The following is a 14202-nucleotide window of genomic DNA, read 5'->3' as shown; positions in this document are numbered from 1 at the left end:
AAATTTCAAAGCCTTCTCTCTCTCTTTCAATCCACAGTTAATCAACCTGTTCATTAAGACACACCAAAATATTTATTAAAAAATGGATTTTAAAATAGACAAATAGCAAGACCAATTATGTTGCTTTCCAACTGCGGCAGTTGTTTTGTGCGCGTGCGTGCGTGCGTGTGTGTGTGTATTTGTCTATGTGTATTTATCTGTGTGTGTTTATATGTTTATATGTTTATGTGTGTATATGTGTTTATGTGTGTGTGTGTGTGTGTGTGTGTGTGTGTGTGTGTGTGTGTGTGTGTGTGTGTGTGTGTGTGTGTGTGTGTGTGTGTGTGTGTGTGTGCGTGTACATATACGTGTGGGTCCGCCCATCGAACACAGGGGAGTTCAACTGCTGAATTTCAACAAACTGTCAAGACTCGAGACATGAAGAGAGACGCCGGCTGGCATTTTATATAACTTTCATGAAATAAAAGGACTTGGGAGGTTTACTACTCCCAGGTCCTGTATATTTACCATCTGCTGCGGACGCCTTCCATGCGAGAGCGACATTCCCCTGAGAGTGTCGATATGTTTTAAAGATTCAAAGATACATCGGCCACATATTATTCCACTTCCTTCTCGCTCCTTCTCTCTCCCTCCCTTTGCACTCCGTGATGGATATCTGCCTCATCCCCAAACAAATCAGTCCGCCTTTTCTCCCTTAAACACACACACACGCACATGCACACACACGCCGGGGGAGTCCAGGCAGCCGGCTGTCAGGAGGAGTTTGGCCTTTGAATATGAATCCTGGTGTCTGGCCGCTCTCCGGCAGTGATTGTAATAGGTCTGTGAGCTGCTCTAAAAGAGGGGGGAAGGCGGCCGTGTTGTGAGGCTTCCACATGCATGAGTAAAACACCCCAAAATTGTAATTGTGAGGTTTGAAATTAATAGTATTATTTTACCTGTCCCAGCCCTTGGCCGGCAGCAGTCTTTAAGGCTTTCATTGGTCGTTATGCAGCCTGTATGTGATTATAAATAATGAGCATGGCTCTGTGCCCCGGGAGAGAGGTTATTATCGCCCGGCGCAAAGTTGAGCAAGACTTGAGCTAGACGCACACTTCTTCTCTCTCTCTAAAACAAACACACACACACCTGAAGGCGATCTACTGGTGCAGTCTGCTGTGGGCGTTGAGGTGGGATGTGGCGGGCGGTCTGGCCCATGTCCCGCTCAGACGCTACACAACACGGGTGGCAGCAAGGCCACCGGCGCAACGCTTTGACGTGCTCATGGTCCACGCCAACCTGGGCAGGGGAGAGGGAGAGGTCAGAGGTTAAGAGGTCGTTAGGGGCATTGGAAGAATGCGTGTGTTGGGGAAGGGTTTCAAAACATGGAACAGTTGTCACCGAAAGCGTTGGGCGAGTCTTGCCCAACAGTGTGCATTGGCCTTAAAACAAGTGCCTCTAAGTGTGTGTGTGCACACACATACACAAGTTGAACGAATTAGGATTATGTGTGCTAAGAGCATTACCACAAGGGTGTGTGTGCGTGCGTGCATGCGTGTGCATAAGAAGCTGAGTGTGTCTGGGTTGTCAAAGTGCACGTGTTGTCTGTACAATTTGGTGAGAGGGTGCAACTGTGTACCCACGTTCTGCGAGAGTTGGCTTGCGTGTGTGTGCGTGCAAATTTCTGAGTGTGTTTGTGTGCGCGCTTGCATATTTTGGGCTGATGCGTGCCTATGTGCCATAAATAATGGATGAGTGGGAGCGAGGAGGAGGGGGAGGAAAAGAGCGAGTGGAGTGCAGGGGGTGAACGACACAGCTGCCATCCTTGTAAAAAAAAGAAATATAATTATATTTAAAGTAAAGTCAGGAACCAACCACAGGTTAGGAATTCGCCAGAGCAGCAACGCAAAGAGACAGCGAGTCCCTCCATCACATAGCCCTCCGTCTACTGGGTGTCTTACGATGTGTCTCTCTCACACACACGCACACACACACACACGCACGCACGCGCACAAACACACACGCTATGGTGATGGATATGGTTCGGGTGGTGACGTTGAGAGACTCTTATTGACCCGCAGCATAGCCGTGTCTCACCAGGTTTCAGTGCTCAGATCGACGAACTGAGTTGCCGAGCTGTTTTCTTTTGCTGCTTAAACATCAGTTGCATCTGCGAACTTGGTTCATGTCTGGTTTGGTCCTTTAACATGCCCAGCCTTGTCCATTGGATAGGCTTAACCCCTCCTCTTACTTATTGTATGTTGTACGTCCTGGCACTCAATGTTCGCACTTATTGAATGTCGTTCATAGTTATTGTACTTATTTGTGTAGCATCCTATCCTAGCTAGCTCTGTTGTTTACAGGGAATGGGTTAAGATAGTGATTGTTAGTGCTATGCAATTGGTCCTATGAACATTCTTACTGTACCGACAGCGATATATTGTTGTTGCCCTTTCTTCTTACAAATGTACTAATTGTAAGCCGCATAGGAAAAATCTTTGTTAACTGCCCTGAATGTAAATGTAATGTGGGAACCAACACTCAACCACAACTCGCTTCCTTCACCTTTTTTCACTAGCTTTCTTTCTGTTCTCATCAGCAGCACCGATCATCTCAGAGGGAGGGAGAAGCCCCCCCAGAGCCCTTTGATACATCCACTCTTCCTCCCTCCTCCTCTTCCTCCTCCAGCTGCGGTGGTACCTGCCTCCATCCCACCTCGCTGCGAGTTATCTCAGGAAAAGGTCAAGAACAAAAATGGCCACCCAACCCAAAACCCAGCCTCCTGGACTGCCTCCCTTCCCCTAACCCTGAACCACACCTCATTATGACAAACCCCTTATTAGAAGCCCCACCAGTCTCACTAACCCCACCTCCTTTGCAGGAACTTTTCACCATAAACCCCGCCTCCGAGGCCAGGCCTCTTGCCTCTGTATTACAAACCCCTTCCCCTAAAACAACGCACCCACATCCAAAGCCCCGCCTTTTTTCTTTAGCCCCACCCCATTCTCATCAATCTCACCCCAAGAGGTACAAGACACACCCCAGTCTCGTTTTTGCCCGCCTCCTTGTCCAACCCTATTGACATAAGCCACGTCCCAGTCATGTTTGCCTCACCTCCTTGTCTTCATTCTTCCCCTCAGGGTCATAGGTCATGCCACAGTCTCGGTAGCCCCTCCTCCCTTCCACCACTCGATGCAAGGGCTGTGACATCCCCACTATCTCTCCAACATGCGGTTGGAGAGATAGTTTTCAATACTAAAATTGACATTTTGGAAAAGTCATCAATCATTCTTGCCGAATACCATGCTCCACATCTTTCTGAGGGTTTCCTTGACACAAAGTAAGATGCCCGCACTGGTCAGCCTGGGTCTGAACCGGCCGTTAATACATCCACACGGTTAGACCTGCTGTGGAACAAGAGGAAATTGTGGAACGGAAATGTAAAATCTGTCTTCATCAGCTGCGCATCCTAGTCAGTGATTGGACAGCTTATACAACACCATTCTTTTTTTCACGGAACTATCGGATACATTCCACGTATTTAATGACCAAACCAGGACGCACATCCTCACATCAAGGTCAAAAAGAAGCCCTTTGTTGGCCCGTCCGATTGGTCGATATCTACCACTCATCAAATAACGTTTCTTTCAAGATTAATGACGAGCGGCCTTTCAAAAGAAAGGAAGCGCTCCTTATGGAGCCAAGCCATAGGCCGTCAACCGGTGAGTCGCTGTGTCTCAGCCAATCAGACACACACAGTCGTCACAGCAGGTCAAAAAGACACGGGTGAAACTCAATCTTCTCTAACGCGCCTGTGCGCGTGCGTGTGCGTGTGTGTGCCAGCAGGTATAATGCCGCCATGGCAACAGAGCCAGGGGGGAGAGGAGGAGGGTGGAGACAACGGGGGAGCATATGCTTATCCGATGGCATTTGGGCGTGGCTGCTTCCCAACCCGCAGTGCCCGAATCACCCCCCACCCGGACCTACCTCCATGCCGCAATCTGCTCACTGTTCACCTACATGCATTATTTAGTACTTAATTAGCAGTCGCTATTTTCCTAAACGACTGGTGAATACATATACATGTCATCGGGGCGTGAGCAGGGTCTTGCTTATCCGCAAGACGTTTAACTTTTGTGCACGGAAACACCTCACTACGGACGTTGTGGGAATCAAATCCAGTATCTTTCGGCCGAGAGCGGCACAAGCTCAACACTATACTGTGCCATCCGCCCCCCCCCCCCCACCCTCAGAAAACACACCTCAGTTCCAGCCTTGCAGAGCGATGTCAGGCAATGCCTCACAATAATAAGTAGAACAATTATGGGATATGAGCGGCAGGGTTTGAATTTTTGGAGATTTGTTTGTCTATGAGAAGAACATAACAGTTCAGTAAGCCGTCTGTGCGGCTTTAGTTCAAGTCACAGCAGACGTTTCTCTGATCTTATGAGAGCAGAGCTAATTCTGGCTGAGTGAAGCCAACTCGCATGGTGGACCTTGCTGCCATAGAGGGACTGGTCGTACCATGGTTCAAATGCTAGGCTGCAGCGTGTGGAGTTTATAATAGGGATGCACCGATCCGATATTTGTATCGGTATCGGTACCGATATTGAAGACATTTCTAGATCGGGTATCGGTGACAAATGGGCCGATCCATATTAAAATATATATATATATATATATATATATATATATAATTATATTTTTTTTACGTTTATGTACATACTTGAATCCTATTCCTACTACCTTGCTGCTTAGATAATTGAATTTCCCACGAATGTTCTCACAGGATTAATAAAAGTGTATCTATCTATCTATTGGCTGATCTATTCAGTTTCTATGCTGTGCGCTGTGAGTGACGTCATAAACAAGCAACACGCCGTGCGGAGCCTACAGTGATTGCAAAATGGAGCGAGCAAAAGGATCTGCTATCTGGAGCTATTTCACTTTACCTAAGCCAGCAAGCTCCACGGCTACATGCAACATATGCAAAGTAAATGTCCCGAGGGGTGGTACTAAACCTTCTAGCTTTAATACCACAAACCTTATAAAGCACCTCAAAAAATTCAAGTCTCATGATCCCAGTCTTTTCCCCTCAATGAAACTTACAGTTTGTAGCCATAATTTCGCGCTGTTTTTCTATATCGGTATCGGATCAGTATCGGCCGATACTAAACCTCAGATATCGGTATCGGAGGTGAAAAAAGCGGATCGGTGCATCCCTAGTTTATAACACACACATTTGTGTGTGTGTTTTAGGCCCCGTTCACACGAAGCCGAAACGGGCGAAACCGTTACGGTTTCGATCTATCCGGTTTCGAAGTATCTCCGTAAAGACGAAGCCAAGCGAAACCGGGTAGATCTGTAGAAACGCTGTAGTACACATTCCAGGCCCATAAGGGGCGCTGCTTCTGGTACAGGAATCCAGAAGAAATGAAATAAGAAGAAGAGGCGAGCATGCGCATAAAGGCATAGGCATAAAGGCTGCCCTTATGCGCAGGCTCGCATGTGATTTCTGAGACTCCGCGGGCTTAAGAGCCATTGGCTAGGAGGTCGAGGGGTGGGGCGATGACGTCATGGTTTGCGGTTTCAGTCGGTTTCAGGCGTACACACGAATCCAAAACGAAACCGGGTAGATTTGAAACCACCCCCGAGGGTGGTTTCAGAAGTTTGCGGTTTCGGTCAGCGGATTCGCCGGCTTCGTGTGCACGGAAGGCCGAACCGTACAATACCTTTGCGGTTTCGCCATGAAATCGGCTTCGTGTGAACGGGGCCTTAAACCACACACACAAATGCACACACACACACACGTGCAAACACATATATTTGAACCGTTGCACAACACGTTACACACATGGCAACAAATTTCTCATGCATAAAACGACTAGCTCTCCCACACAAGCAAACAACCCATCTCTTCAAACACAACACAATATACACGGCGTAGATTTACATCTATAAATGTACTCATGAGATCTATTTCCCGCTACTGATGCTATGTGTGTGCGCGCGCACGCGTGCGTGCGTGCAATATCCCGGGCTGATCTGTACGACGCGTCACAATATAATTTTTTTATCTGCAACCCTGCAGCCTTTGAGCGGTGCCTACCACCACAACGAGTACGACCGTTACAGTCAGACATCTCAGACATCTGTCAAGCCCATTCCGACATGCCCCACCCCCACTGCTCGCCCCCCTGCTAACACTCTACACCTTTAACGGCATTTCGCCTGAAGCACGACAACTGCTAGCCAACAAAAATGTAACCGCCAGCAAATAAAACGGCGTCGATCGCATGTCAGGCTGTGATGCCGGCGATATTTCCTCGCCAAGTCCCTGCTGGGATAAACCGCTCTGCGATATGTGGTGAACAGAATCAAAGCCCTATTAATGACCTGTACAACGTTGGTGAAGTACCACAGGGCAGTACTACTACGCTTTTATCATTATTGTTGAATGCACTTGTAATGTAATCTTAAGTCTCTCTAACCTTGACGGCCAACCCATGAGACGAGGGGTTTTCACCGTTAGTTTCAAATGAACCCCCACAAAGAAATGTCTTCAACCAAGTAGCCCTTTAAAGTCAAAGTGAAAGCCCTTGATTTAGTGAAGTATTTTTTTTTTATGTTCCCACCCCCTGCAATCCTTAAAAAGTACCGCTAAGGGAACACACGACTATATTTGAGGAACAGCGCCTTAGACCATCAACCACGCAGATGCTAATGAATAAATTACCCTGGTCGTTCTTCCAACTGACTTCCAACGTTTCCCATGTGGAAGAAACCAAAAAGACGAAGAAAAACATTTAAAAAAAAAATCAAAAAAAAATCCCACTTTTGGTCAAGGCAATTAACAGACAGACAAGGGTGTCTGGGCTATTAGACGGCACGATATAGGCAAGACCGGGAACCGTGGCGAGTAAAAAAACCTAACCCTGTGAGTGGCTTTCAAATAAAACAGCTAATTTGAGCTGCTATACACACTGGCGGTAAGCTCTCCCGGTAATGGAATTGATTTTGGCTGCCATATTTCAACTAATCCTCCCCATATCCAGTCCCTATCTGGGCGACTAATTGCCAATCATTGGCACCGACCGAGATAAAGAGAAGGCGAGAGAGGGAGAGCGGGAGAGCGAGAGAATGTTGAACAACACAGACTTCACATGGACAGCAACCCCTTGTCCTCCGTATCACAGAGACACCAGTGAGTGGATGTGTGCAATTGAAAACCAACCACATGATATTGAATAAAAGCATGACTTGTGGGGTCTACAAACTCCTCTCTGAGTGGAGTGGTTAGCACCGGCACAGGCTCGCGTGGGGAAGAGCTAACTGGCGCTACAGAGCAGTGGGGGGCCACTCGCAGCGTGATAAATTAAATCCACCGCGCAGCGCGGGATAATCTGTTACCTTTCTCTCCGCCGCAGCTTCCGGGGAATAGCCATCCCAAGGTAATTATTGGAGAACGTCCGCTTACACAAACACGGAGCCCATCCGGAACCACAGGCAGGTGCTCACACCCACTCACACTGAAATCCTTTACCTCAAATAGAGCTGCAGGACAGTCGAGTGGGTCTGGGTGTTCTCACCTCCCAGCCCAAAAGGTTGTGGGTTTGAAGCCTGATGGCCGCACCCTGACCTACCTAGAGCGAGATGCCTGACCTACCTACCTGCTCATCACTGACTTACATCTGAATTCACTGTCAGAACCTTAAAAAAAAACGGAATAACAGTAAATAATGGAAAATTACTTTTGAGACAATCAAGTGTCGTGTAAAGAATATTTACAAGACAAAAGAAAAATCTTGCTGAAAAGTGTGGTTGAGGAGCTTGGCTGGACAACAATGGAGAAGAGCCAGAGTGGGGCAGAGTGAGAGAAAGAGAGGCAGATTGAGGCAGAGAGAGAGAGAGAATGTGGTAGAGAGAGTGAGACTGAGAGAGCAGGAGTGAGAGCGAGAGCACGAGCGAGAGTGAGAGAGAAAGGCAGAGAGAGCAGCTGATTGAGAGAGTAAAAGAGACATAAGAAGAGAGAAAGAAAGAGAGGCACAGAGAGATAAAGAGAAAAGGAGGACAGACGAGGTGAAGCCTCTTAATGGCTTATGCCATTTAAGTTAAGTCGCCCTAGTAATAGAAAGTGGAGATCGGGCTGTTAACGAGCACCAGTTAACGAGCTATTCACCCAATCGGAAAGAGGTCTAGACTCATGTAGTAGAACACACACACACACACACACACACACACACACACACACACACACACACACACACACACACACACACACACACACACACACACACACACACACACACAGTGGATGAAGAGCTAACCATGATTAACTGTGATGAGGGAATGAGATGTCGGATGGTCGGAGCCAAGATCAACGGCAATTGACAAGAACACAAAAAGAGCGGCCATCTGTGAGGGCAGATCGCTCGACGCTTACGCCGCGCACTGTCCAACTGAAGTGGAGCGCAGAAAATAACAGAAAAGTCTGGAGAACAAACACATCACACCTAGCAGACGTCTAGGTAACTATTTAACGACATAAATACAGCAGAAAAACTAGAGGCACAACAACGTCCGATAGAAAAAATACTTCAAAGAAAGACAAAGGAACACGTATCGAGGTAAATGATGCGTTACCAAGCTTCACTAACTATAAACCAGAGATTAAAAATTAAGGTGGATCAAATGATAAAACATACCACCAGGCGAGGTGCGCCCTACCTGTAGCACCCTACCTGCCGGGCCACTACCTCCTCCATCATCCACAGCCTGGGCTAGTGTCCATTGTAGCCCCGAAGGTGGCGTGCGTCTCCTCCTCCTCCTAAGGCAGGAGCAGCCACCCGCGCACTGGTGCTCCTCCGAGTGCTCCTCCAAGTGAGTGTGAGAGGGAAAACCGCAAGCAGGAAGACAGACTATGTATGGAGAGGGGAGGGGGAGAGGGGAGGGGCGAGTGACAGCTAGCGGGAGAGAGAGCGAGAGAGAGCGAGAGACTGTGCAAACGCAAGTCTACCTTTGCCGCGGCCAGTGCGCGGGTAAAGTGAGCAAGTTGGCCCTGGAAACAGCGACATATCAGCGGCCTGCTGGCGGTGTAATGTCAGCGCTGAAGGCAGCCACTCACGGGGGCGCACCAGACACATGGGGGGTGAGGGGCTTGCAGAGTCTCACTCCCCCCCACTCACCCAGCTAAGTCGTCAAGCACTCCCCTCGATGTGTGTGTGTGTGTGTGCACGTGCGGAGGGGGGTCAGCTAGGGACACGGAACAGAGCGAGGAAAATGTCTGTCTCTTCTGTCCAATAAAATCTTTGGAAGAGGAGGTGAAGAAAGAGAGAGTGGGAGGGTACAGGAGGAGGTGAGAAAAGGAGAGAAAAACAGTACATATAAGGAGAGGAAATGGAGAGAGGGAAAGACAAGACAGGGGAGTAATAGAAAAGAAGAGGAGCTAGAGGAGAGGAGGAGAGAAGAAAGGAAGAGGAGAGGATAAATGAAAAAGAATAGGAGAAGACAAATGAGAAAGGAGAGAGGAGGGAAGGTAGGGAGAGGAGAGAGAGGAGAGGAGAAGAGAAGAAGAGGAACGAAAGACGAAATGAGAAAAGGAGAGGTGAGAGGAAATGAGAAAAGGAGAGGAGAGGAGAGGAGAAAGGAGATGAGAGCCCAGGAGAAGACGAGAGAGAGGAATAGAGAGAAGAGGAGGGGTTAGGAGAGCAAAAAATGGAGAGGAGAGGAGGAGAGGGACACGCTGCGATTAAGAAATCAAATGACGGAAGACGGCGGAGAGGAGGGAGACGGGGGTGGGTCAGCTGTAAAGGTACACAGCGACCAGGTGGATTGTCGGTGGGGGCAGGGAAGAGGAGGCTGGAAGCTGCGGAGGCAAGCTGTTCTTTTGGGCCAGCCAGACATTACAGTTGGCGCGCACACACACACACACACACACACACACACACACACACACACACACACACACACACACACACACACACACACACACACACACACACACACACACACACACACACACACACACACACACACACACACACCATTTGCAAGAGAGGAAAATAGTATACGACCAATACTTTCGTTTCTAAGAGGTGCGTTCACACCAAAAGCTAAGCAAATATTGTACCCTCGTTACTCGGGCGAGGCTGCGCAAGTGATTCAGCATCAAACAAAATTCACGGGACAGCCAACATTTGCGAGAGGAGAATCACGTGAATCTCAAGTGAACAAGGTCGTTGGCGCTGCGCCATTCAAACCATCCGTGCCGCTGGCAGGAATTTTGCATCTATTCACGTCTTTGCATTGACTATTATTATTTGCGCCTACGCTGAAGATCTAACTTCCACAAATGTATGTATGGGGAGGCATAAACTGGTTGCCATATAGGTCATCATTCATAGTATATGAACAAATAAATAATGGCAAAGCTCATCTGCCATGTGTTTAAGTTAAGTCAGGCAAGTTGGAGGAACCAGCAAGAGATTGTACGATTTTTTAGGTATCCAACAGAAATAATCCCACCCCTCCCTTCAGGCCTCCTTCTAAAGCCACTGCCCGAAAAAACATGTCTAGCTCGCTAGCTTTAGCAGTAGCCCAGGTCGCTGGGCATCTAGGTAGACTGACAGGTAAGACATCCAATAATTTCATTAGGCCCAAAATAACTGATTCAACAGGTTTATTACAGCCCAGAGTAACCCACAGATACTTGATTTCTCTTGTTTCGTCAAAGCATTCGATTTAATGATTTCCGTCAGGATTTAAAGACGATTTTAACAAATATGACAAAAAAATGCTTTCAAAGTAAATTGCCTACCCTAACCTTAAGTGGTTAATGGACTGCATGTATGTTGCGCTTTTCTAACCAGTGGCCACTCAAACTGCTTTACAATATTGCCTCACATTCTCCCATTCATACACACATTCACACACCGACGGCGGAGTCAACCATGCAGGGCAACAGCAAGGTCGTCAGGAGCAGTTAGATACCTTGCTCATGGACACCTCGACACTCTACCTTGGAGGAGCAGGGGATCAAACCAGCAGCCTTCCGGTTATCAGCCAGGTCGCTCTACCTCCTGAGTCACACGTCCGCCCCATTTAACTTATCAACAGCTTCATACGACATTTGACATTTTGGATTACTTAGCATGGAGACACATTCACTCTACTTTGGGTAAATAAAATAGACACAAAATAATTTAACACTAATGCAGCCAGCATTAGCGTTACATGGAAAAGACAAGCCATCTATTGAGGACCATATTATAATGCCACTAGAGCCCAGAAACAATATCTAGTCTTTGATCACAACGCTACAATCGATACAGAGGGCCAACAGCCCCAGAGCCAGCCAGATGTCAGACGTGATAATGAGTTTTTTGGCAAAGAAAGAAAACAAGAAAAAGACGAGAACAGAGAAAGAAGCAAATAAATGAAAATGAACAATATAATTACAAGCACAAAACCACTTTCAAGTGGAAACCTCTTATCGCCGAATGATTGGCGGAGCTTGCAGACTGGGAGATAAACAGAGTGACCCTGACTGTCATAATGTTGAGTTTCTCTGCCTGATTGTACCTCCGTTCCTTTCGTCTTCTTTCTTTCTCCTTTTCACTCCACAGACGGTGAGCTGCAGACAACTGTGGGTGGGAAAAAAAACGTTCCTCTCATTATGTAGGGCCTCTGAAAATTGTAGCGTTGTGTTTCCATAATCCGATGCTGAGAAATGGTCAAGCCACTCAACAAACAATCTATGGATGGACGGTTGAATTATTTAATGGTCCACACCAAATATTATGGGAAGGATAATTTCCCTCCAGGGCGAGAGAGACGCAAAGACAGAAAGAGATTAATTATTTAGTAATCAGGAGATATATATTTGTAGAAGGCTATTACACAGCGATGTTAACTTTAATATTTGATAATGGCTTCAGTTCCAAAAAAGACCTAACCTGTGTTTTGAGAGTTGGACATCCTGAAGGATTCAAGCCTTTTCGGGCGGCCCTACTGTAAACACATAGTGGCTGAGATGGTGTTTGGGTACGGTTAATAATGTTTGTTTTTCACTACATGGTGTGCTTGTGGGAGGGTTTGACTACATAGAAGACTGTGTGTGTGTGCTTCCCAACTTTTTTGTTCACACACACACACACCAGTGCTAACTCCCCATGACCCCCATATACAGAACCCTTAATAATGCAGAGGTTTTGTGCAGTGTATCAATCAAAGAAAGGCCATCTAAATGATGGGACTTTAGGAAGAAGTGAATGGAAGTTGAGCGACAGACATATTACGAATTATTGTCCGTGATATATTGTGAAATAGCCCTACCACTGCCAGACATTGACACAACAAATCTCAATGTGTATAATATCCAGATGTAGACTACATTCACGCTTTCAGGGCACCACCTCAGGACAGGTCAATTGTTGTTTGTGTGTCTATATTTGTTTGTTCTGTGGACACACAGCATATTTTGACTGCAGGACGTTATTAAAGAGAAGGTCACTGAACCTAAACATCTGGATATATACGTGGTAGTGTGGTAACTGGCGAAAATTAGCCCCAACTTTACGCACAGCTAACTACAGACACCGGGGGTCTGACAAACTGAAGTGCAGGACTCAGCGTGCGTGCGTGTGTGTGTGTGTGGGGTAGCAATAGCCCTAGATATTACCAAATTCACGCCTGGTCACGTATCAACCACACAAAATGTGGTTGGCCCACACAACTGAACCCCAACATAAACCACCAGCCCACACACCTGAACCCCAACCCACCTGAACCCCAACATAATACACCAGCAAACACACCTGAAGCCCAACATAAACCACCAGCCAGCACACCTGAACCCCAACATAAACCACCAGCCAACACACCTGAACCCCGACATAGACCACCAGCCCACACACCTGAACCCCAACATAGACCACCAGCCGACACACCTGAACCCCAACTTAAACAACCAGCCAACACACCTGAACCCCAACATAAACCACCTTCCAACGCATAGCGGATCATTCACATGGACTGACCATGTTGTCGGACTCTCGCGATAGTCACATGTGGACTTGCCACGAACCACAGAAACCAGCGTTAAAGTGTCTCTTCCAACACGGAACATCGTCAGAGATCAACACAGCATACGAACACGTTGCGTTACCTTCTTTCGATCACGACCCTGAGAAGCGCAGGAGCAGTAATCGTTTTCGGCGGGTCCCCAGTCGGCAGAGGAAGGCGAATCAATGTGCGCATGCGCGCAATGGGAACGGGGCCGGGTAGCCACGCATCCTCAACGCGCATGCTTTACCCGACGCGGACAGGTACTGCTCCTTCGCGTGCTCTGCGCTGTTTACGTACGATGCCGTTCGGACGTTTATAACGAAAACGACCAAACGAACAACAGTGTCGTTGTCGTATCGCCTTTGGCCGTCGCGTTGATATGTTACGAGGCTGTTCGCTCCGTGAACAGCACCAGCTACACAGTGGTCTGTCTGCGTGGGGAGGGGTTTGATGGTAACGGGACGTTTCACACACACCAGGGTGACCTACGGCGTGTAAAGGTGTTTCTGTTCACGCTGCTCTCGTTGAAACTATCCTGGTAGGAAACCACAACAACAACAACAACCATACGAGAGCCAGCCTCACGGTGTGTACACGTTTAGCCTAGCATCGGATCTAGCCCACCCTGCTGTGTGCACTGCACACATCAAACAGCCTTGTTATTAGGAGTGTAGTGCTGCAGGGAGCACAGCACACACCTGATGGGTCCAATCCCAATGTCCGGACTCACGGACTTTATTGCGCGTTCTCGCGAAATTATTAAGGCTTTAGGGCTGTCCCAATGTCGAATTCCAAAGGGCGTGAGGGTTTGAGTCCACACTTATCGAGCCCTTTCCGTGAGTCCGCATCAGTGCAGACTTCGCCTAAATGAATTGCCCACAGTTCAAAGCGTTGTGAAGTTTACCGCGTAGTAGACCATAGGGAAATCCGGACATTAGGAAGGTAAACAACAAGACGACGCTACTGTCAATGCGCGATCAGATGGGAATTACGGCCTTATTTTGGTGAGCCGGGATCATTTGGATCAGCTCACCAACAAGAACCGCCTTCTTTGCTCCCAAACGGCTATTCATATTACTACTTATAGCTTTTATAATTCAGCCAAATGTAGCCCGTTCTTATAATTACCTAAATTATTCAATAAATCCTTTATACTGA

At 47.6% G+C, this 14202-nt stretch overlaps 2 protein-coding genes across 15 annotated transcripts in view; one reads left to right on the top strand and one right to left on the bottom strand.

Moving 5' to 3' along the window:
- Positions 1-13278, bottom strand: part of LOC115541605 (R3H domain-containing protein 1) — a 69890-nt gene extending 56612 nt beyond the window's left edge. For 8 of the 12 annotated variants that reach the window (XR_003976384.1, XR_003976385.1, XM_030353414.1 and 5 more), the window contains exons 1-3: positions 13145-13278; positions 11560-11621; positions 1129-1278 (exon numbers count right to left, since the gene is read on the bottom strand). The gene's annotated coding sequence lies outside the window, so the exon portion shown is untranslated. Of the gene's footprint in view, positions 1-1128; positions 1279-8706; positions 9384-11559; positions 11622-11933; positions 11953-13144 lie in introns of those variants that run through there. The other 4 variants (XM_030353417.1, XM_030353418.1, XM_030353415.1 and 1 more) reach the window with 4 other exon arrangements.
- Positions 13098-14202, top strand: part of zranb3 (zinc finger, RAN-binding domain containing 3) — a 99993-nt gene continuing 98888 nt past the window's right edge. The window contains exon 1 of one of the 3 annotated variants that reach the window (XM_030353410.1): positions 13098-13304. In XM_030353410.1, coding sequence (XP_030209270.1) covers positions 13227-13304 — 78 coding nt within the window. In that variant the 5' untranslated portion in view covers positions 13098-13226. The other 2 variants (XM_030353412.1, XM_030353411.1) reach the window with 2 other exon arrangements.

Source organism: Gadus morhua, chromosome 4, assembly GCF_902167405.1.
Source record: "Gadus morhua chromosome 4, gadMor3.0, whole genome shotgun sequence".
Taxonomy (NCBI): domain Eukaryota; kingdom Metazoa; phylum Chordata; class Actinopteri; order Gadiformes; family Gadidae; genus Gadus; species Gadus morhua.
This window is presented reverse-complemented; position numbering and strand designations above follow the sequence as displayed.